Genomic DNA, 22,879 nt, shown 5'->3' on the forward strand with positions numbered 1-22,879 from the left:
TCCCCGCAATTTTCAGTAGAATAGAAAATTCTTGCACAGAGTTGAAAACCATACTCACAGTTGCTTCCTTGGAGAAAAATCTGTCATCTTGAAGGCATAGGTAGCTTTTAACCTTTTGGGATCAAAGCAGTAGGCATTCACCTCTTGGCTGGTAGAACCAATACCGATTTTTTAACGGTACTTGTTAAACGCTTACTAAGTGTCAAGCACTATATTAAGCGCTGGGGTACATACCAGCTAATCGGGTTGGTCAGAGTCCCTGTCCCACATGGGGCCCACAGTCTTAATACCCATTTTATAGATGAAGTAACCTAGGCATGGAGAAATAAAGTGACTTCGTCATCATCATCATCAATCGTATTTATTGAGCGCTTACGATGTGCAGAGCACTGTACTAAGCGCTTGGGAAGTACAAATTGGCAACATATAGAGACAGTCCCTGGGACTTATCCAAGATCACAGAGCAGACAAGGGGTGGATCTGGGATTGGAACCCAGGTCCTTTGCCTAACAGAGCCGAGCTGTTTCCACTAAGCCACGCTGCTTCTCTAATGTGAATCGTAATCGAAAAGGAGAGAACTGACCAAGATTGGGGTCTTCGCTTCCGAAGTCTTCAGCTGCCAGAATAGCTCCCTCGGAAATTATATTCTGTCTTTGTCACCACTACAGTAGTTAGATGAGCAGAGATTGGCAAATCCAGGGATCACTGAAGCCCCCCTCAGGGTTGGTCATTCCAGTGAATAACTGGGGCAAAAAACAGCATTCATTGCCTAAATGTGATATGTCACGTTTGTGGGCTAGGTACATTTCTGCAGAAATGCCATGGGATTTATGCTTCCTAGGATGTAAATTAAAATGTAAAAAACCTGTTCAAAATTCAAAGAGGTCAGAAGGAGTTCATTGTGCGTGCCGAGAGGCAGTAAAGAAGGGAAACCGACTTTTGATTTGGAGCGTGGCTGTGGCGCTAGAGTGGGGCTTTGAAGGGGGAAAGGGGTTCAGGAGACAGGGCTCCCAGAAGGAATTCACTCAGCTCTGTCACACAGTAAACCCTCAGTAAATATGAGTGATTGAGGTAATCACAATAATTATAATTACACTGTTTGTTAAGCACTTACTATGTGCAAGGCACTCTGCTAAGCACCGGGGTGGATACGGGCAAATCAATGGACACAGTCCCTGTCCCACATAATAATAATAATAATAATGATGGTATTTGTTAAGCGATTACTATGTGCCAAGCTCTGTTCTAAGCGCCGGGGTAGATACAAGGTAATCAGGTTGTCCTACGTGGGGCTTACAGTCCCCATTTTACAGGTGAGGTAACTGAGGCTCAGAGACGTGAAGTGGCTTGGCCTAGGTCACACAACAGACAAGTGGCGGAGCCAGGATTTGAACACACAACCTCTGACTCCTGAGCCCATGCTCTTGACACTAGGCCATGCTGCTTCTCTAAGTGGCAGTGGCTGGAATTAGAACTCAGGTCTTACTGACTCTCAGGCTCATGCTCTATCCATAGGCTATATTGAGTTCCAAAGTTCTTGGTTTCTCTAAAACCACTGGAGGCAATAGGCTCCCTGTCAATCGATCAATCAGTTGTATTTAGTCAATTGTATTTAGTCAATCATATTTATTGAGCACCTACTGTATGCAGGGCACTGTACTTAGTGGATGGAAGAATACCGTGCAACAGAGTTGGTAGACATGTTCCTTACCCACAACGAGCCTACAGGCTAATAAGCAGTGTGGCCTAGTGGATAGAGCACGTGCTTGGGAGTCAGAAGGAATCAAGTTCTAATCCTGGCTCTGCCACTTAATAATAGTAATAATAATAATGATGGCATTTGTTAAGCGCTTACTATGTGCAAAGCACTGTTCTAAGCTCTGGGGAGGTTACAAGGTGATCAGGTTGTCCCACGGAGGGCTCACAGTCTTAATCCCCATTTTACAGATGAGGTCACTGAGGCCCAGAGAAGGTAAGTGACTTGCCCAAGGTCACACAGCTGACAGTTGGCAGAGCTGGGGTTTGAACCCATGACCTCTGACTCCAAAGCCCGGGCTCTTTCCATTGAGCCACTCTGCTTCTGCTTCTCACTTGTCTGCTGTGTGGGCTTGGGCAAGTCACTTCACTTTTCTGTGCCTCAGTTACCTCATCTGTCAAATGGGGATTGGGATTGTGAGCCCCACATGGGACATGGACTGGGTCCAACCCGATTTGCTTGTATCCAGCCCAGAGTTTAGTTCAGTGTCTGGTAAATAGTAAGCGCATAACAAATATCACAGTTGTTATTATCATGTGGGGCAGGGACTGTGTCCAACATGATCTAGCTTGTAACAATAATAATAATGGTGGTATTTTTTAAGCGCTTACTATCAATCAATCAATCATATTTATTGAGCACTTACTGTGTGCAGAGCACTGTACTAAGCGCTTGGGAAGTACAAGTCGGCAACACATAGAGACAGTCCCTACCCAACAGCGGGCTCACAGTCTAGAAGGGGGAGACAGAGAACAAAACCGAACATACTAACAAAATAAAATAAATAGAATAGATATGTACAAGTAAGATAAATAAATAGAGTAATAAATATGTAAAACATACATATATACAGGTGCTGTGCGGAAGGGAAGGAGGTAAGATGAGGGGGATGGAGAGGGGGACGAGGGGGAGAGGAAGGAAGGGGCTTAGTCTGGGAAGGCCTCCTGGAGGAGGTGAGCTCTCAGTAGGGCTGAGCACTGTATCTGCTCCAGTGCTTAGTACAGTGCCTGGCACTTAATAAGTGCTTAACAGTTACCATTAAAAAAAAACTGGATGACTTGCTCCGCATTTGGATAACGGCATTCACGCTGGCTTTTCTGTTCCTTGTGTTTTTTTTGTGTGTGCAGACCCCAGGAGAGAAGAAGCGCTCTGGCCACGCCGACAGCAACGGCTTCGCGGGGCACATCAATCTCCCCGATCTCGTGCAGCAGAGCCACTCCCCGGCGGGGACCCCCACTGAGGCCCTGGGGAGGGTCTCAGCACATTCCCAAGACATGGATTCGGTGGCTGAAGTAAGTTCTGGTTTCCTGAAAGAGCCGTTCTTTCTCTCCTGCTCATAGAGTGTCGTAGCGTCAACCTGTGACCGGGGATTTAGCTGTTCTTGCTCTGTGTTTCTGCTCAGAGACTGTGTAATGAATCAGTCAATCATTGGTATTTACTGAGAACTTACTGTGCACTGAGCACTCTGCTGAGTATATATATATATATATATATATATATATATATATATATATATATACACTCATATATAATGATATATTGTCATCATATAATAATGATAATGGTTATATTTGTTAAGCTCTTACTATGTGTCAAGCACTGTTCTAAGCGTTGGGGTAGATACAAGATAATCAGGTTGCCCCACGTGGGGCTCACAGTCTTAATCTCCGTTTTACAGATGAGGGAACTGAGACACAGAGAAGTGAAGTGACTTGCCCAAAGTCACACATCTGACAAGTGGAGGAGCCAGGATTAGAACCCATGACCTCTGACTCCCAAACCCGTGGTCTTTCCATTAAACCACTCTGCTTCTCATAATGTTTTTATAGTATTTGTTAAGCACTTCCTATGTGCCAGTCACTTAACTTCTCTCTGCCTCAGTTACTTCATCTGTAAAACAGGGATGAAGACTGTGAGCCCCATGTGGGACAACCTAATCATCTTGTATCCACCCCAGCGCTTAGGACAGTGCTTTGCACATAGTATCATCATCAATCGTATTTATCATCAATCGTATTTATTGAGCGCTTACTATGTGCAGAGCACTGTACTAAGCACTTGGGAAGTACAAATTGGCAACACATAGAGACAGTCCCTACCCAACAGTGGGCTCACAGTCTAAAAGGGGGAGACAGAGAACAAAACCAAACATACCAACAAAATAAAATAAATAGGATAGATATGTACAAGTAAAATAAATAGAGTAATAAATATGTACAACATATAAATACATATAAATATACATATAAATATATATAAATACATATATACATATAAATATGTATAGTAAGCGCTTAATAAATGCCATCATTATTATTATTATTACTAAGCGCTGGGGTAGATACAAGCTAATCAGGTCAGAAACAGTCCATGACCCACGTGGGGCTCATAGTTTTAATCCCCGTTTTACAGACGAGGTAACAGAGGCACAGAGAAATCAAGAGAAGCGACATGGCGGAGTGGATAGAGCATGGGGCTGGGAGACGGATGGCTGTGGGTTCTAATCCCGGTTCATCCACTTGTCTGCTGTGTGACCTTGGGAAAGTCACTTGACTTCTCTGTTCCTCAGTTACCTCAACTGTAAAATGGGGATTAAGACTATGAGCCCCACGTGGGACAGGGACTGTACCCAGCCACCCCAGCGCTTAGACCATTGCTCGACACATAGTGAGTGCTTAACTAATACCATGATTATAATTATAAGTGACTTTCCCGGATCACCCAGTAGACAGGTGGCAGAGCCGGGATTAGTATCTAGGCCCTCTGACTCCCAAGCGTGTGCTCTTTCCACCAGGCCACACTGCTTCTCCCCCTCGCCTCCACCAGACTGTTTTCCTCCATTTAGGTTCAGTGCATAGTATGTATCTATTAGTATGTAGTAAGGAAGCAGCGTGGCTCAGTGGAAAGAGCACGGGCTGTAGAGTCAGAGATCCTGGGTTCAAATCCTGACTCCACCAATTGTCAGCTGTGTGACCTTTTAGACTGTGAGCCCACTGTTGGGTAGGGACTGCCTCTATAGGTTGCCAACTTGTACTTCCCAAGCGCTTAGTACAGTGCTCTGCACACAGTAAGCGCTCAATAAATACGATTGATGATGATGATGACTTGGGGCAAGTCACTTCACTTCTCTGTGCCTCAGTTACCTCATCTGTAAAATGGGGATTAAGACTGTGAGCCCCCCGTGGGACAACCTGATCACCTTGTAACCTCCCCAGTGCTTAGAACAGTGCTTTGCACATAGTAAGTGCTTAATAACTGCCATTATTATTATTATATTATCTTCACTCTCCCTCCGTCTTTCCTGTTAGCGACAGCCAATCCAGAAAACCTAACAAATCATTTTTAAAGTTCAGAAATGACAACGTTCCCCCCTCCATCCCCTGGCTCTCTCTGCACACCTTCCTGGGAGAGACAGGGATTATTTCTAGACTGTGAGCCCATTGTTAGGGACTGTCTCTATATGTTGCCAATTTGTACTTCCCAAGCACTTAGTACAGTGCTCTGCACACTGTAAGCACTCAATAAATACGAATAAATGAATGATGAGTGAAGAACAGTTGATATTCTAATGATAACTGTGTTTTATGTTAAGCGCTTACTCTGTGACAAGCCCTGGGACAGATACAAGATTATCAGGTCAGACATAGTCCTTATCCCACGGTCTAAAGTGAGAGGGTGAACAGGGATTTAATCCTCATTTTACGGATGAGGTAACTGAGGCCCAGAGAAGTGAAGTGACTTGTCCAAAGTCACACAGCAGACAAGTGGTGGAGACGGGATTAGAACCCATGACCTCTGACTCCCAAGCCCGTGCTCTTTCCACTGAGCCATGCTGTCAGCCCATAGCGATAATAAAAGTAATAATCGTGGTATTTGTTAAGCACTTACTACGTGCCAAACACTGTATTAAGTGCTGCGGTGGACACAAGCAAATAAAGTTGGAACACAGTCACTGTCCCACATGGGGCTCACAGTCTCAATTCCTGTTTTCCAGATGAAGTAACTGAGAAACAGGGAAGTGAAGTGACTTGCCCAAGGTCACACAGCAGACAACTAGCAGAGTCAGGATTAGAACCCATGCCTTTTGACTCCGAGGCCCATGCTGCATCCACTATGCCATGCTGCTTCTCATGGTGAAGTGGAATAGCACCTAACTGGTGGCATAGATGGCACCTGATATTCAGGTGGCAGAGCACCGGGCTGATTCAGAGATTTGGTTTGTAATGGAGGTCTTCTTGGGTGTGTGCTTCCAGCACACAGACACTGGCAAAAAATGGTTTTCAAATGATGCCCAGTCGGATTTTGGATAACCCTCCAGGAATATGTCCGTTTGTTGTTCTATCGTACTCTCCCAGCACTTAGTAGAGTGCTTTGCACACAGTAAATGCTCATTAAATATGATTGAATTAATGAAACCCATTGAGTTGGAAGAGATTCCCCGGCAGAACAGATGTGTCTCCTAACGGTTGCATGTAGGTCTTAGAAAATAATAAATCAATGCTTAGAACAGTGCTTTGCACATAGTAAGCACTTAACAAATGCCATTATTATTATTATTTGACTGCATTTCTTCCGTCTGCTTGCATAGAGTAAATTGAACAGGGCAGGGCCACTAAATATTCCCACTTACCCCCATTGCAATGGGGAATGGATGAGACAGGCACACCTATAACCCTCCAGGAATATGTCTGTTTGTTGTTCTATCGTACTCTCCCAGCACTTAGTAGAGTGCTTTGCACACAGTAAATGCTCATTAAATATGATTGAATTAATGAAACCCATTGAGTTGGAAGAGATTCCCCAGCAGAACATATGTGTCACCTAACGGTTGCATGTAGGTCTTAGAAAATAATAAATCACTGCTTAGAACAGTGCTTTGCACATAGTAAGCACTTAACAAATGCCATTATTATTATTATTTGACTGCATTTCTTCTGTCTGCTTGCATAGAGTAAATTGAACAGGGTAGGGCCACTAAATATTCCCACTTACCCCCACTGCAATGGGGAATGGATGAGACAGGCACACCTAGATTCATTCATTCATTCAATCGTATTTATTGAGCACTTATTGTGTGCAGAGCACTGTACTAAGCGCTTGGGAAGTACAAGTTGGCAACATATAGAGATGGTCTCTACCGAACAGCGGGCTCACAGTCTAGAAGGGGGAGATAGACAACAAAACAAAACATATTCAGCGGGCTCACAGTCTAGAAGGGGGAGATAGACAACAAAACAAAACATATTAACAAAATAAAATAAATAGAATAGTAACTATGTACAAGTAAAATAAATAGAGTAATAAATCTGTACAAACATATATACATGTGCTGTGAGGAGGGGGAGGAGGTAGGGTGGGGGGGATGGGGAGGGGGAGAGGAAGGAGGGGGCTCTGTGGGAAAGCCTCCTGGAGGAGGTGAGCTCTCAGTAGGGCTTTGAAGGGAGGAAGAGAGCTAGCTTGGCGGATGTGAGGAGGGAGGGCATTCCGGGCCAGGGGGAGGACGTGGGCCGGGGGTCGATGGCGGGACAGGCAAGAATGAGGCACAGTGAGGAGGTTAGCGGCAGAGGAGCAGAGGGTGCGGGCTGGGCTGTAGAAGGAGCTGACATGGCCTGCTATGCTATCATGAATTGTACTCTCCAAGCGCTTAGTACAGTGCTGTGCACACAGTAAGCTCTCAATAAATACGATTGAAGGAAGTAGTCTCTGAATCCCAATAAACTTAATCAGGACAACCAAATTTTTAAGCAGTCTTTAGGGTATAGAACTACTGAAAATGTTGAATATTAATTGATCAGTGGTGTTTATTCATTCAATCATATTTACTGAGCACTTGCTATGTGCAGAGCACTGTACTAAGCACTTGGGAAGTACATTACAACAGAATTAGCAGGCATGTTCCCCACCCATAAAGAGCTTACAGTCTAGAGCTTGGTAAGGCCTATGAAAATTGTAGAGCAGCTTTTCATTCATTCATTCAATTGTATTTATTGAGCGCTTAGTGTGTGCAGAGCACTGTACTACACACTTAAGCATCTCCCAGCATTTTTCCTGTATCTGACCTGCTGCAAAGATAATTTCTTCTAAGCCGTTCTGTGATCTGAAACCCTATTAAGGATTCTTGGAGTGTTCAGTTAACTTCCTTCCTTTGTCCCCCTCTCCATCCCCCCCATCTTACCTCATTCCCTTCCCCACAGCACCTGTATATATGTATATATGTTTGTACATATTTATTACTCTATTTTACTTGTACCTATCTATTCTATTTATTTTATTTTGTTAGTATGTTTGGTTTTGTTCTCTGTCTCCCCCTTCTAGACTGTGAACCCACTGTTGGGTAGGGACTGTCTCTATATATTACCAGCTTGTACTTCCCAAGTGCTTAGTACAATGCTCTGCACACAGTAAGCGCTCAATAAATATGACTGATTGATTATATTCTTTAGTAATCGATTCAGGGCTATTCTGGCTTAGAGCATTGCCTGTAGTGAAGATGAAGGAATTCAATCAATCATATTGAGTACTAACTATGTGAAGAATCCTATACTAAGCACTTGGGAGAGTACTTTATAAAAGAGTTGGTAGATACATTTCCCGCCCACAACGAGCTTACAGTCTCAAGGGGGAAGACAGACATTGATATAAATAAGTCAGTTATGAATATCATCAATCATCAATCGTATTTATTGAGTGCTTACTATGTGCAGAGCACTGTACTAAGCACTTGGGAAGTACAAATTGGCAACATATAGAGACAGTCCCTACCCAACAGTGGGCTCACAGTCTAAAAAGGGGAGACAGAGAACAAAACCAAACATACTAATAAAATAAATAGAATAGATATGTACAAGTAAAATAAATAAATAAATAGAGTAATAAATATGTACAAACATATGTACATAAATACATATGTACATATGAATATGTACATAAATGCTGTGGTGCTGATGAAGGGGTGAATAGAGAGTGTATATCCAAGTACAAGGGGGATGCAGGAGGGAGTGGGAGAAGAGGAAATGAGGGCCTAATCAGGAGAGGCCACTCGGAGGAGGTGTGCCTTCAATAAATTGGGGAGGATAATCACCTGTCAGATATGAGGAGGGAGGGTGTTCCAGGCTAGAGGCAGGACGAGGGCAAAAGGTCACTGGCGAGATAGACGAGAGTGAGGTCCAGTGAGTAGGTTGGCATCAGAGGAGCAAAGTGTGAGGACTGGTCTTTAGTAGGAAATTAAAGCCGTAAGATAGGAGAGAGCAAGGTGATTGAGTGCTTTAAAGCCTCCGATGAGGCGTTTTTGTTCGATGAGGAGGCAGATGGGCAACACCTGAAGGTTGTGGAGGAGTGGGGAAACATGGAAATGCGAATTGCCTCAGTAATTGCCACCATCTGATCTTTCACCTTTCTTATTCACTCATTCATTCAATCGTATTTATTGAGCGCTTACTGTGTGCAGAGCACTGTACTAAGCGCTTAGGAAGTGCAAGTCAGCAATATATAGAGACGGTCCCTACCCAACAGCGGGCTCACAGTCTAGAAGGGGGAGAAGTGAAGTGACTTATCCAAAGTCACACAGCTGGCATTTGGCGGAGCCGGAATTTGAACCCATGACCTCTAACTCCAAAGCCCGTGCTCTTTCCACTGAGCCATGCTGTGCATTCTTATTAGAATCAATCAGTCAATCAATCAATTGTATTTATTGAGCGCTTACTGTGTGCAGAGCACTGTACTAAGCGCTTGGGAAGTGCAAGTTGGCAACATATAGAGAAAGATGGTGATGGTAGTGGAATCTTTGAGGTTGTCGGGCACTGCCAGGGCTGCTCTTGTAAGTATTAAGCAGGGTGTCTTCCCTGTGTTTGTCAACCTACATGGGTATGCCAACAGAACAAATCAATCAATCGTATTTATTGAGCGCTTACTGTGTGCAGAGCACTGTACTAAGCGCTTGGGAAGTACAAGTTGGCGACGTATAGAGACAGTCCCTACCCAACAGTGGGCTCACAGTATAAAAGGGGGAGACAGAGAACAAAACCAAACAAAACCAAGGGACCTGCCATTTTTCATGAGCCTCACAGCTGAAATGTCTCCTTCAGGAAGTGGGACAGTGCCGTAATTTGGCACAGGGGAAAGATTTCCATATTTCCAGAGATTCACCTTCATCGATAGAAGGTGTGTTGAGGAGAATATCAAAATGCAGTTGCCGTCTCTGCGGGATTTTTTCCTGCGTTGAGGCCGGAGCTCACTTCACTCATCTTACATACCATGATGGCTGGGCAGGAATTGTCTTTATTTGTTGCTGAATTGTACTTTCCAAATGCTTAGTACAGTGCTCTGCACAAAGTAAGCACTCAATAAATACAAATGAGTGAATGAATAAATGAATGAATGCTGGGTAATGTAACATCCTGGTGGATAGAATATGGGCCTGGGAGCCAGAGGACCTGAGTTCTAATCTAGCTCTGCCACTTGTGAGCTGTGTGTCTTTGGGCAAGTCACTTCACTTCTCTGTGCCTCAGTTCCCTCATTTGTAAAATGGGGATTAATAACAATAATAATAATAATAATGGCATTTGTTAAGCACTTATTAGCTTTCTTTCTATTTATTTTGATGACACCTGTCCACATGTTTTGTTTTGTCTTCTGTCTCCCCCTTCTAGACTGTGAGCCTATTGTTGGGTAGGGACCATCTGTATATGTTGCCAACTTGTACTTCCCAAGCGCTTAGTACAGTGCTCTGCACACAGTAAGCGCTCACTAAATACGATTGAATGAATGAATGAATACTGTGTCCAAAGCACTGTTCTAAGCGCTGTGGAGGATAGAGGGTGATCAGGTTGTCCCAAGTGGGGCTCACAGTCTTAATCCCCATTTTCCAGATGTGGTAACTGAGGCACAGAGAAGTGAAGTGACTTGTCCAAAGTCACACAGCTGACAAGTGGTGGAGCCGGGATTAGAACCCACGACCTCTGACTCCCAAGCCCGGGCTGTTTCCACTGAGCCACACTACTTCTCTAAGACTGTGAGCCCTGTGTGGGACAGGGCCTGTGCCCAACCCAGTTACCTTGTATCTACCCCAGAGCCTAGAAAAGTGCCTGGCACACAGTCAGAGTTTAACAAATACCACACTTACTATTACTGTCGTTATTATCAAAGGGTCTTGGTTCCTTAATCTGCATAGCCTTGAATCCCTTCAGCTTTGGCATTCCACCTTCCACATTCCCAATTGCATGTCTTGAGACTGTGAGCCCGTTGTTGGGTAGGGACCGTCTCTATATGTTGCCGACTTGGACTTACCAAGTGGCTAGTTCAGTGCTCTGCACACAGTAAGCGCTCAATAAATACGATTGAATGAATGAATGAAGCCTCTCTTAAGCACTTAGTTCAGTGTTCTTCACATAGTACGTGCCCAAAAATACCATGGATTGATTTTTTTATGGTTTTTTTGGTCAATCAATCAATCAATCAATCGTATTTATTGAGCGCTTACTGTGTGCAGAGCACTGTACTAAGCGCTTGGGAAGTACAAGTTGGCAACATATAGAGACAGTCCCTACACAACAGTGGGCTCACAGTCTAGAAAGGGGAGACAGAGAACAAAATCAAACATATTAACAAAATAAAATAAATACAATAGATATGTAAAATAAATAAATAAATAAATAGAGTAATAAATATGTACAAACATATATACATATATACAGGTGCTGTGGGGAAGGGAAGGAGGTAAGACGGGGGAGATGGAGAGGGAGACGAGGGGGAGAGGAAGGAGGGGGCTCAGTGTGGGAAGGCCTCCTGGAGGAGGTGAGCTCTCAGTAGGGCCTTGAAGGGAGGAAGAGAGCTTACTACTATAGGCCAGACACTGTACGTGGCTTAGTAGAAAAATCCCAGGCTTGGGAGTCAAAGGTCGTGGGTTCCAGTCCTGGCTCCGCCACCTGTCAACTGTGTGACTTTGGGCAAATCACTTAACTTCTCTGTGCCTCAGTTACCTCATCTGTAAAATGGGGATTGAGACAGTGAGACCCAGGTGGGACAACCTGTTTACCTTATATCTACCCCAGCACTTGAACACATAGTAAGTGTTTGACAAATACCATCACTTACTTGCTGTACTAAAGACTGAGATAGACACAAGTTAGGTTGATCAGAGTCCTTGTCCCACGAAGGGCTCTCATTTTAAAGTTGGGGTAACTGAAGGCACAGAGAAGCGAAGTGACTTCCCCATGGTCACACAGCAGAAAAGTGGCAGATTTTGTTTGACCAATGAGGTCCTGCAATGTGTAGGTACGGCGATTGTTTTCTGCAAGTACATACTATATCTCCGAGACTGTTGTGTCGTGGTGACTTTTTTATGGTACTCATTAAAAAGCCTGGGCTTTGGGGTCAGAGGTCATGGGTTCAAATCCCGGCTCCACCAATTGTCAACTGTGTGACTTTGGGGCAGTCACTTAACTTCCCTGTGCCTCAGTTACCTCAACTGCAAAATGGGGATTAAGACTGCGAGCACCCCCCATGGGACAACCTGATCACCTTGTAACCTCCCCAGTGCTTAGAACAGTGATTTGCACATAGTAAGCGCTTAGTAAATGCCATCATTATTATTAAGTGCTTACTGTGTGTCAGACACTACTAAGCACTGGAGTAGATACAAGATAATCAAGTTGGACACAAGCCCTGTCCCGAAAGGGGCTCACAATCTAAATTGGAGGGAATATATGATTTAGTCCCCAATTTAACTGAGGCACAGAGAAATTAAGTGACTTACCCACGGTCACGTGGCAGACAAGTATAAAGCTCGTTGTGGAAGTGGGCGAGAGGTCGGTGGTGAGATAGATGAAAATGAGGCACAGTAAGAAGATTAGTATTAAAGGAATGAAGTGTGCAGCTGGGATTCACTAGGAGAGTGGCAAGATAAGGTAGGAGCGGGCTAGGTGATTGAGTGATTTAAAGCCAGTGCCAATGGTTAGGAATTTGTATTTAATGCTGAGGTGGATGGGCAACCAGTGGAGGTTATTGAAGAGTGGGGAAACACGGACTGAACGTTTTTGTAGAAAAATGATCCAGGCAGCAGAGTGAAGTATGGACTGGAGTGGGGAGAACCAGGAGGCTAGGAGGCCAACAAGGAAGCTGATGCAGTAATCAAAGCGGGAGAGAAAAGTGATTGGATTAATGTGGTAGGAATTTGGATGGCGAGGAAAGGGCAGATTTTGACGATGTTGTGAAGGTGGAACTGAGAGAATTTAGTGATGGACTGAATATGTGGGTTGTGAGAGAGGAGTCAAGGATAACGCCAGGGTTTTGGGCTTGTGAGATGGGAAGGATGATGGTGCCATCCACGGTGATGGGAAAGTCAGGTGGGGGACAGGGTTTGGGTGGGAAGATGAGGAGTTCTGTTTTGGACTTGTTAAGGTGAGGTGATGGGAGGACACGCAAGTAGAGATGTCTTGAAGGCAGGAAGTAATGCGAGGCTGCAGAAAGGGAGAGAGATCAGGGCTGGAGATGTAGATCTGACCATACAGGGATTGCGTCTACCAACTCTGTTGTATCTTGCTTTCCTAACAGTACAGTGCTCTGCAAACATTATGTGCTCATTGATTGATAGAGCAAGTAGAAAACATCATGGGTCTGGAATATGTGGAATGGGCCAAAAGGCCAAAAGTATGGAAGCAGCGTGGCTCAGTGGAAAGAGCCCGGGCGTTGGAGTCAGAGGTCATGGGTTCAAATCCCAGCTCCTCCAGTTGTCAGTATGTGACTTTGGGCAAGTCACTTCACTTCTCTGTGCCTCAGTAACCTCATCTGTAAAATGGGGATTATGACTGTGAGCTCCCTGTGGGACAACCTGGTCACCTTGTAACCTCCCCAGCATTAGAACAGTGCTTTGCACATAGTAAGCGCTTAAAAAATGCCATTATCATTATTCTTACCTAATGGTCAGTGATTACTTTTTCTCAGGAAAATAATAAAATAGCACTCCCGTTAGGTGGCTGAGTATGGACTGCTTTCACCATTTTCAGAGCCTTTACTAAAGCCTTGTCTCCTCCAGGAAGCCTTCCCTGATTAGCCTCTCACTTCCCTACTCTTTCTGTCCTCACTTCTGCATCACCCACATACTTGAGGCCATACCCCCTTTTGTCTTGTTGCGTCGTTTCTGCCCCATAGCAACACCACAGATACATCTCTCCCAGTACGCCCCACTCTCCATCTGCAGTCAATCTGGTAGTGGATCCATAGAGTTTTCTTGGTAAAAATGCAGAAGTGGTTGACTGTTGCCGCCTTCTGAGCAGTAAACTCAGGTCTCCACCCTCGACTCTCTCCCATCCTGCTGATGCTCAGCGTGTCTGAATTTTGACTTGTAGCAGATGGCCTTCCACTGGCTAGCCACTGGCCAAGCTAGGAATGGAATGGGTAGGCCTCTGCTTGACTCTCCCTCCCAAAGCCGAAACTGGTAGAGTACTGGAAACTCTCCGGGTCGACCCTGAGAGGGGGCATACCCTCTTAGCACTTTGATATTCATCCCAGCTCACCATCCCCTTAGCAGCCCGTTGTTGGGCAGGGACCGACTCTATATGTTGCCGACTTGTACTTCCCAAGCACTTAGTACAGTGCTCTGCACACAGTAAGCACTCAATAAATACGATTGAATGAATGAATGAATTCCCTGATACTCTGTTGCTTTATCTTCCCTTCTAGATTATTCTCTCCTTTAGGGCAGGGATCGTCTCTTTGAACTCTGTTTCTTTTTTATGGCATTCGTTCAGCACTTACTAGTGCCAGGCACTATTGAACCCTCCTAAGTGTTTAGGACAGTGCTCTGTATATTGGAAGTGCTCAATAAATACCACTGATTTAGTGATCGATATGGATAACCAGGATGGTGGAAAACTTAGAGATTAATCTTTATGTTTAAGTCTGGGCTATTTGTTTTTCCCTCTGGCAGTAACGGTTACTGAGCTCTTATCTTGTTGGTTATTTGATAGTACGGCATTGGGAGCAGTACCAAAGCATCCTTTACTCCGTTCGTTGACCCCAGAGTGTACCAGACGTCACCAACTGATGACGATGATGATGACGATGAGGAATCATCTGCTACAGGTAAGTTGAAGGAGGCCTTGATTTCTTGCCCCTTCTAGACTGTAAACTCGTTATGGGCAGATAATATGTCGTTTACTGTTGTATCGTACTCTCCCAAGTGCTAGTGCAGTGCTCTGCACACAGTAAATGCACAATCAATATGGCTGACTGGCTGACTTCTCCCTCTCTCAGTAATAATAATAATGGTATTTGTTAAGCCTTTATTATGTTCTAATTACAGGGGTAGACACAAGCCAATCAGGTCGCCCCACGTGGGGCTCACAGTCTTAATCCCCATTTTACAGATGAGGTAACTGAGGCACAGAGAAGTGAAGTGACTTGCCCAAATTCACCCAGCTGACAAGTGAAGGAGCTGGGACCTCTGACTCCCAAGCCCCTGCTCTTTCCACTAAACCACGCTGTTTCCCAATTCCTCCCCCTTCTGCGTTGTCCTTGATATTTATTCACTCCACCCTCAGCCACACAACACTCATCTGTAGCGCTTAGTACAGTGTTTGGCACATAGTAAGTTCTTAACAAATACCACAATTATTATTGTTGTTAAAATGGGGAATAAAGCCACAAGCCCATTGAGGACAGGGATTGTGTCCAACCTGATTATCTTGTACCTACCCTGGCCAGTGTCTGGCACATAATAAGCACGTAGCAAATACCATAAAAAAATCAATATTATATTTTAGCAAGCCTAAAAACCAGGTGTTGCTTCTGGGTCAAAGTTTACTGCATTACAGGGTGAATTCCCCAGTCAGTCAATCAGTTAATGATGGATATGTACATATCCATAATTTATTTTAATGCCTGTCTAGCCATCTAGATTATAAGCTTCTGGTGGGCAAGGAACATGTCTAATAATAATAATAACTATGGTGTTTGGTAAGCGCTTACGATGTGCCAGGCACCCTACTAAGCGCTGGGGTGGCTACAAGTAAATCAGGTTGGACACAGTCCCTGTCCTACGTGGGGCTCACAGTCTCAATCCCAATCCCATTTTGCAGGTGAGGTAACTGAGGCACCGAGAAGTGAAGTGACTTGCCCAAGGCCACGCAGCAGACAAGTGGCAGAGCCAAGATTAGAACCCATGACCTTCTTACTCCCAGGCCCATGCTCTATCCACTATTTCAAGTCTTTTAACTCTGTTCCCAGTTGCTTAGTACAGTGCTCTGCACACATTAAGCACTCAGGAAATATCATTAACTGATTGGTTGACTGAGGAACCTCACCCTGTAATGTAGTAAACTGTGACTCAGAAGCAAAGCCTGGTTTTTAGACTTTCTAAAATAAATCATTGATTTGTTTCTGGTGTTTGCTAAATGCTTATTCTGTGTCAGTCACTGGCCAACATAGGTACAAGATAATCAGGTTGGACACAGTCCCTATCCCAAATAGGCTCACAGCTTTAAACCCCATTTTAATTGTGGTATTCGTTAAGTGCTATGTGCCAAGCACTGTACTAAGCACTACAGATGTGGGAACTGAGGCACAGAGAAGTTCAATGACTTTCCCAAAGTCTTACAGAAAACAAGTGGCAGAGCCGTGTTTAGAACCCAAGTCTTCCAACCCCCAGGCCCAGGTTTTTTTTTTTTTCCAGTAGGCCACACTGCTTTTCTTTATTACCTGCATCTTTTCCATTCAGCTTCTTGTTATAGCCCAGAGAGTTCCAAGTCTTCAGGGAGAGACTCTCTCTCTGGGACTTGCGGACTTTAAAGGAGCCTATCCAGTTCTGCCAGAGAAGTGGCTCTGGCACTTGTCGGCTGGGTGACCTTGGACAAGTCACTTAATTTCTCTGTGCCTCAGTTACCTCATCTATAAAATGGGCATTAATACTGTAAGCCCCATGTGGGACATGGTCTGCGTCCATGTTTTGTTTTGTTGTCTGTCTCCCCCTTCTAGACTGTGAGCCCATTGTTGGGTAGGGACCGTCTCTATATGTTGCCGACGTGTACTTCCCAAGTGCTTATTAGTACAGTGCTCTGCACATGGTAAGTGCTCAATAACTATGACTGAATGAATGAATTAGCTTGTATCTACCCCAGAATTCTCCATTCTGCAGCCTACCTGGATACAGTGCTACGTGCTGTCAGATTAAACCGTCCAGTCCTGGAACACGAGTCTTCCTTAATGTGGGCTTCTGTAAGAACACAACACCACATTCTAGGACAACTAATTGTGCTGTAAATTTCCAAGAGTGATGTCTGGTTGTGTGAAGAACTTGAATAAGCCTTTGATTTATTGGTAGCATACCAAATCCTCTGAGACCCACCAGTCATGAAATCCTACTTACTAAGTCAAAATGGGAAATTGGTTTTTGAAATGTTTTTTAAACCAATCCTTTCCAAAACAGGGGAAAAGAAGTTGGCGGCATTACACACCCTAGCTAAAATCACTTCCAAGAAAGTCTGAAAGGATAGACCGCCCTTTGGCTATTAACTTAAAAATTAACTGGAAAACGTGGTCAAACCTGTCACTCTTGATCTTCAAATTCGTGCTTTCTTGCAATTTGCATCTTTACTTTTAAACCCCTATTAAATTTCTACTGGTGCTGATAAATTGAGTTCACGGCCCTCCTGTGCTGTTGCCTCCGTTCCACAATGTGTGAACTGCGCCCCTAACTCACAAGCCCCAGCTTTATTACCCAGCTGCATTGCTGAAAGCCACGCTGAAAGACACAGGGTGAGGGGCAAGACTCCATTTATTGATCTTGTTCATGATGTGGAGGGTCTGGGGAAGGAGATGAGCTCATCAGCACTGCCCCAACAAAAGGGATTTTCCCAGTGGCACTTTAGAATGATTGGCAAGATAAGCTGAAAGAGAAGGAAGCAGTTGAAACATTCCAATTTGTGATTCCCGAAGAGGAATGTGAGGAAAGATGGAGATTCAAGATACGTTTTGGAGAAATAATAACGATAATGATAATAGTAATTGTGGTATTTGTTAAGCACTTACTATGTGTCGAGCGCTGGAGTAGATGCAAGGTTCAAGATGCAAGATGCTGGGTTCCGCATGGAGCTCAGTCTAAATAAGAGGGAGAGGAGCCCATTGTGGGCAGGAATTGTCTCTATTTGTTGCTGAATTGTACTTCCCAAGTGCTTAGTACAGTGCTGTGCACACCATAAGCGCTCAGTAAATACGATTGAATGAATGAATGAACAGGAATTGAATCCCCATTTTGCAGGAGAGGGAACTGGGATAATGGAGAAACTAAATGACTTGCCCAAGGTCACACAACACATGTGGTGGAGCTGGGATTAGAACACAGGTCCTCTGACTGTCAGTCATTAAATCCTCATTTTGCAGCGGAGAAGTTAAGTGACTTGCCCAGGGCCACACAGCAGATAAATGGTGGAGCCGGGATTAGAACGCAGATCCTCTGACTCTCATTCCCGTGCTCTTTCCACTGGGCCACGCTGCCTCTAGACAAGGGGCAGCAATGGGGAGAAGCCCCAACAGAGCTGAAGGCAGGGCTGGGGAGGAGCAAGGCAAAACTGGGGGTTGTTGACCGCTGAATTTCAGAGTTACTCGTTATTCTAGTTCTGCCTCCACCTCTAATCTGGGTTTACAGTATAAATTCTCCTCTTCCCACCTGTCTGTAAACTTGAGGGCTAGGAACACGTCTGCTGACTCTGTTGTAATTCATTCATTCATTCAATCATATTTCTTGAGCGCTTACTGTGTGCAGAGCATTGTACTAAGCGCTTGGGAAGTACAAGTCGGCAACATACAGAGACGGTCCCTACCCAACAACGGGCTCACAGTCTAGAAGGGGGAGACAGACAACAAAACAAAACATGTAGACAGGTGTCAAAATCATTAGAATAAATAGAACAAAATAAACAGAATAGAAATATGTACAAGTAAAATAGAGTAATAAATCTGTACAAGTATATGCAAATGTTGTGGGGAGGGGAAGGAGGTAGGGCAGATGGGGGGATGAGGAGGAGGAGAGGACAAAGGGGGCTCAGTCTGGGATGGCCTCCTGGAGGAGGTGAGCTCTCAGTAGGGCCTTGAGGGAGGAAGAGAGCTAGTTTGGTGGATGTGTGGAGGGAGGGCATTCCAGGCCAGGGTTAGGACGTGGGCTGTACTGTAATGTAATGTACTCTTCCATGCGCTTAGCACAGTGTTCTGCATACAGTAGGCACTCAATAAATACCATTGATTGATTAGTTTCCCAGGGAAGCCTCCCTGAGGGTGTAATTTGGGTAAGTGTTCTAGTAACGTTTCCCTGCTACTTGCAACATTTTCTCCTCAATAATAATAATAATAATAATCATGGAATTTGTTAAGTGCTTACTTAGTGCCAGGCACTGTACAAGCGCTGGGGTGGATACAAGCAAATCAGGTTGGACACAGCCCCTGTCCCACATGGGGCTCACAGTCTCAATCCCCATTTTACAGTTGAGGTCACTGAGGCCTGGAGAAGCAAAGCGACTTGCCCAAGGTCACACAGCAGACAAGTGGCGGAGCCGGGATTAGAACCCAGGTCCTTTTGACTCCCTTTCCCGAGCTCTATCCACTACTACGCCATGCAATAAACAGACATATTGCCTGCCCACAAAACGCCTGCAGTTGCCTAGCCTCCAGGGAGCACCTGTTTCATTCATTCACTCATTCAGTCATATTTATTGAGCGCTTACTGTATGCAGAGCACTGTACTTAGCGCTTGGGAGAGTACAAGACAACGATAATCCCTCTCTGTCACCTTTCCCATTCCCTCTGACTCTTCTAATGTGACACGGCTGTCCCTCCACCTCTTCAGGAGCTAACATGGCTAATCCGTGTCCCTCTTGGGATACTCCCCTGTGCCCCGCGCCTACCCGAAAGTCGCTGGCCCGAGGGTCAGGGTGGCCCATCACGTACTCCTTCCTCCTTCCTTAAGAAAGGGTAAAAGAGGAGCTTCCCCGCCCTCCTCATTTTTGTCTTTTCTCTTAATAATAGTGGTCGTATTTGTTAACTATTCACAACGTGCCAAGTACTGGGGTAGACACAAGATAATCTGGCTGGACACAGTCCCACACAGAGCTTTCAGTTAGTTGTATTTATTGAGTGCTTACAGTATGCAGAGCACTGTACTAAGTGCTTGGGAGAGTTATGTTGCTAATTTGTATTTCTCAAGCGCTTAGTACAGTGCTCTGCACATAGTAAGCGCTCAATAAATACGAGTGATGATACAGTACAACAATAAACAGTCACATCCCCTGTCCACAACCAACTTACAGTCTATAGGGGGAGACAGACATTAATATAAATGATCAATTTGCAGATATAAATAAATTACAGATGTACAGTCTAAGAGGGAGGGAGAACAGGTCTTTCATCCCCATTTTTACAGATGAAGAAACCAAGGCCCAGAGAAGTTAAGTGACTTGACCAAACCTTTTAAACCTCATGACCAGCTCGTGATCATCATTCCGATAAAGTTGCTAATTCTGTCTTTTGCAGCTCTGTTTACCAGTGAACTACTGAGGCAAGAACAGGCCAAACTGAACGAAGCCAGAAAAATCTCAGTAGTAAATGTGAATCCTACCAATATCCGACCTCACAGTGACACCCCAGAGATTAGGAAATACAAGAAGCGCTTCAATTCAGAAATACTCTGTGCTGCTCTATGGGGTAAGTTGAGATGACGCATTCCATCAGCCCTTATGTCCTACAAAAGATAGTTATTCTGCAAACTACATTCCAAGATCCTTGTGGCCGGAAAACTCATCCATCAACCCTGTTAGATTGTACTCTCCCCAAAACTCACTACAGTGCACACGGTGAGTACTCAATAAATACGATGGATTTAATTGAGCTCCTGTTTGTGCATTTTGAATGTATAGGAGTAAACCTGCTTGTGGGAACCGAAAACGGACTAATGCTTTTGGACCGCAGTGGCCAAGGGAAGGTGTACAACCTTATCAACAGGAGACGGTTCCAGCAGATGGATGTTTTGGAGGGACTCAATGTCCTGGTGACAATATCAGGTAGGCTAAAGTGCAAACTGACTATTCAAGGCTCTGATTTCCACAGAGAAATAGACCAGATTCCCAACCCCAGCCCGAAGAAGAAGGAAGATCCTGAGAGTCAGAGAACCTGGGTTCTAATTCAAGCTTCGCCACTTTTCTGCTGTTTGAACTTGGGCAAGTCACTGCACTTTGGTGTGCCTCAGGTCCCTCATCTGCAAAATGGGGATAAATACTCTGAGCCCCCTGTGGGACGTGGACCATGTCCAACCTGATTAGCTTGTATCTACCACAGTGCCTGGCACATAATGAACACTTAACAAATACGATTAGAAAATGGCCCACTGCCTGGCTTAGTATTCATGATAGCCAGAGGAAATGTTAGTTCAACCAACCAAGCCTGAAAATAGTACCACATTCTGAACTAAAAGTGACCTAGTGGAAAGAGCGAGGACCTGGGTTCTAATCCCAGTTCCACCACTTGTCTGCTGCATGACTTTGGGCAAGTCACTTAACTTCTCTAGAAGTTAAGCAGCATGGCTCAGCGGAAAGAGCATGGGCTTTGGAGTCAGAGGTCATGGGTTCGAATCCCGGCTCCACCACAAGTCTGCTGTGTGACCTTGGGCAAGTCACTTAACTTCTCTGAGCCTCAGTTACCTCATCTGTAAAATGGGGATTAAGACTGTGAGCCCCCGTGGGACAGCCTGATCACCTTGTAACCTCCCCAGTGCTTAGAACAGTGCTTTGCACATAGTAAGTGCTTAATAAATGCCATTATTATTATTATTATTATTCTCTGTGCTTCAGTTACAGACACAGACTGTATCCTACCTGATTGTCTTGTATCTACCTCAACACTTAGTTCGGTGTCTGGCACACAGTAAACACTTAACAGATACCATTTTTTTTAAAAGGGGAAACCAATATCCTTTATTTTTAATTCATTGTCCTAAAGAATGCATGTCCTTTTGTTATAGTGAATCAGCATAGTAGAAGTAATAATAATAATAATGGTGGTATTTGTGAAGCGCTTACTATGTGTCAAGCACTATTCTAAGTGCTGGGGTAGATACAAAGTAATCAGGTTGTCCCACATGGGGCTCACAGTCTTAATCCTCATTTTACAGATGAGGGAACTGGGGCACAGAGAAGTTGTGACTTGCCCAAGGTCACACAGCTGACAAATGGCAGAGCCGGGATTAGAACCCATAACCTCTGACTCCCAAGCTTGGGCCCTTGCCACTGAGCCACGCTGCTAGCAATAGCACTGCGTTATCCTCTTACCTGCCTCCAAAAATTGTCTCCAGATTTCAATCTTGGAGCTAGAAGCTATAGTTTATTGAATAGCTTTAGATAGCACATGATAAGAGAAGCCTTTGAGGGAAAAAATAAGGAGGAGAGGATGTTCAGAATATAATTTCCAGCTCCATTTCCTCAAGAGAAATGTTTGCATTTACTTATGTGGAGAATTTTAACATATTGGGCTAGCAGCTACTCATGATTATAATTCAGTGTTGGGCGATTCAGTTAAATTGCAACTAGGAAAAAAATTTGATAAAGGAACACTTATTGCCAAAATTGAACTCACTGCCCCAAGGATTCAGAGGCAGTTAAAGGGGCATTTTATTTAATGGCATAAGCGCTTACTATGTGTCAAACACTGTTCTGAGTGCTCAGGTAGGTACAAGTTAATTAGGTCAGATACAGTTCCTGTCCCTCAGGGCTCACAGTCTAAGTAGGAGGGAGAACAGGTATCCCCATTTTACAGTTGAGGAAACTGAGACCTCAAGAAGTTAAGTGACTTGCCCAAGGTCACATAGCAAGCAGCTGGTAGATCGGGATTAGAACCCTGGTCCATCTGACTCCCAGGCTCTTGGTCATTCCACTTTTCCCTCCTAATTAATAATTATGGTATTTGTTAAGCGCTTACTATGTGCCAAGTACTATTCTAAGCACTGGGGTAGGTATAAGGTAATCAGGTTGTCCTACGTGGGGGCTCACAGTCTTAATCCCCATTTTACAGATGAGGTAAATGAGGCACAGAGAAGTGAAGTGACTTGCCCAGAGTCACACAGCTGACAAGTGGCAGAGCTGGGATTAG

General features: G+C 44.5%; 1 protein-coding gene and 1 non-coding gene across 9 annotated transcripts in view; one reads left to right on the top strand and one right to left on the bottom strand.

The window, feature by feature from the left end:
• Positions 1-22,879, top strand: part of TNIK (TRAF2 and NCK interacting kinase) — a 560,172-nt gene that overhangs the window by 511,062 nt on the left and 26,231 nt on the right. For all 8 annotated transcript variants that reach the window (XM_038749188.1, XM_038749204.1, XM_038749246.1 and 5 more), the window contains 4 exons: positions 2,884-3,048; positions 14,722-14,836; positions 20,273-20,443; positions 20,656-20,799. In XM_038749188.1, coding sequence (XP_038605116.1) covers positions 2,884-3,048; positions 14,722-14,836; positions 20,273-20,443; positions 20,656-20,799 — 595 coding nt within the window. The remainder of the gene's footprint in view (positions 1-2,883; positions 3,049-14,721; positions 14,837-20,272; positions 20,444-20,655; positions 20,800-22,879) is intronic.
• LOC119938091 lies at positions 14,093-14,229 on the bottom strand. Its single transcript, XR_005454345.1, has one exon. It is a non-coding gene; the product is annotated as a small nucleolar RNA SNORA7 (small nucleolar RNA).

The sequence above is a fragment of the Tachyglossus aculeatus genome, chromosome 1 (assembly GCF_015852505.1).
Source record: "Tachyglossus aculeatus isolate mTacAcu1 chromosome 1, mTacAcu1.pri, whole genome shotgun sequence".
In the NCBI taxonomy this organism is placed as follows: Eukaryota; Metazoa; Chordata; class Mammalia; order Monotremata; family Tachyglossidae; genus Tachyglossus; species Tachyglossus aculeatus.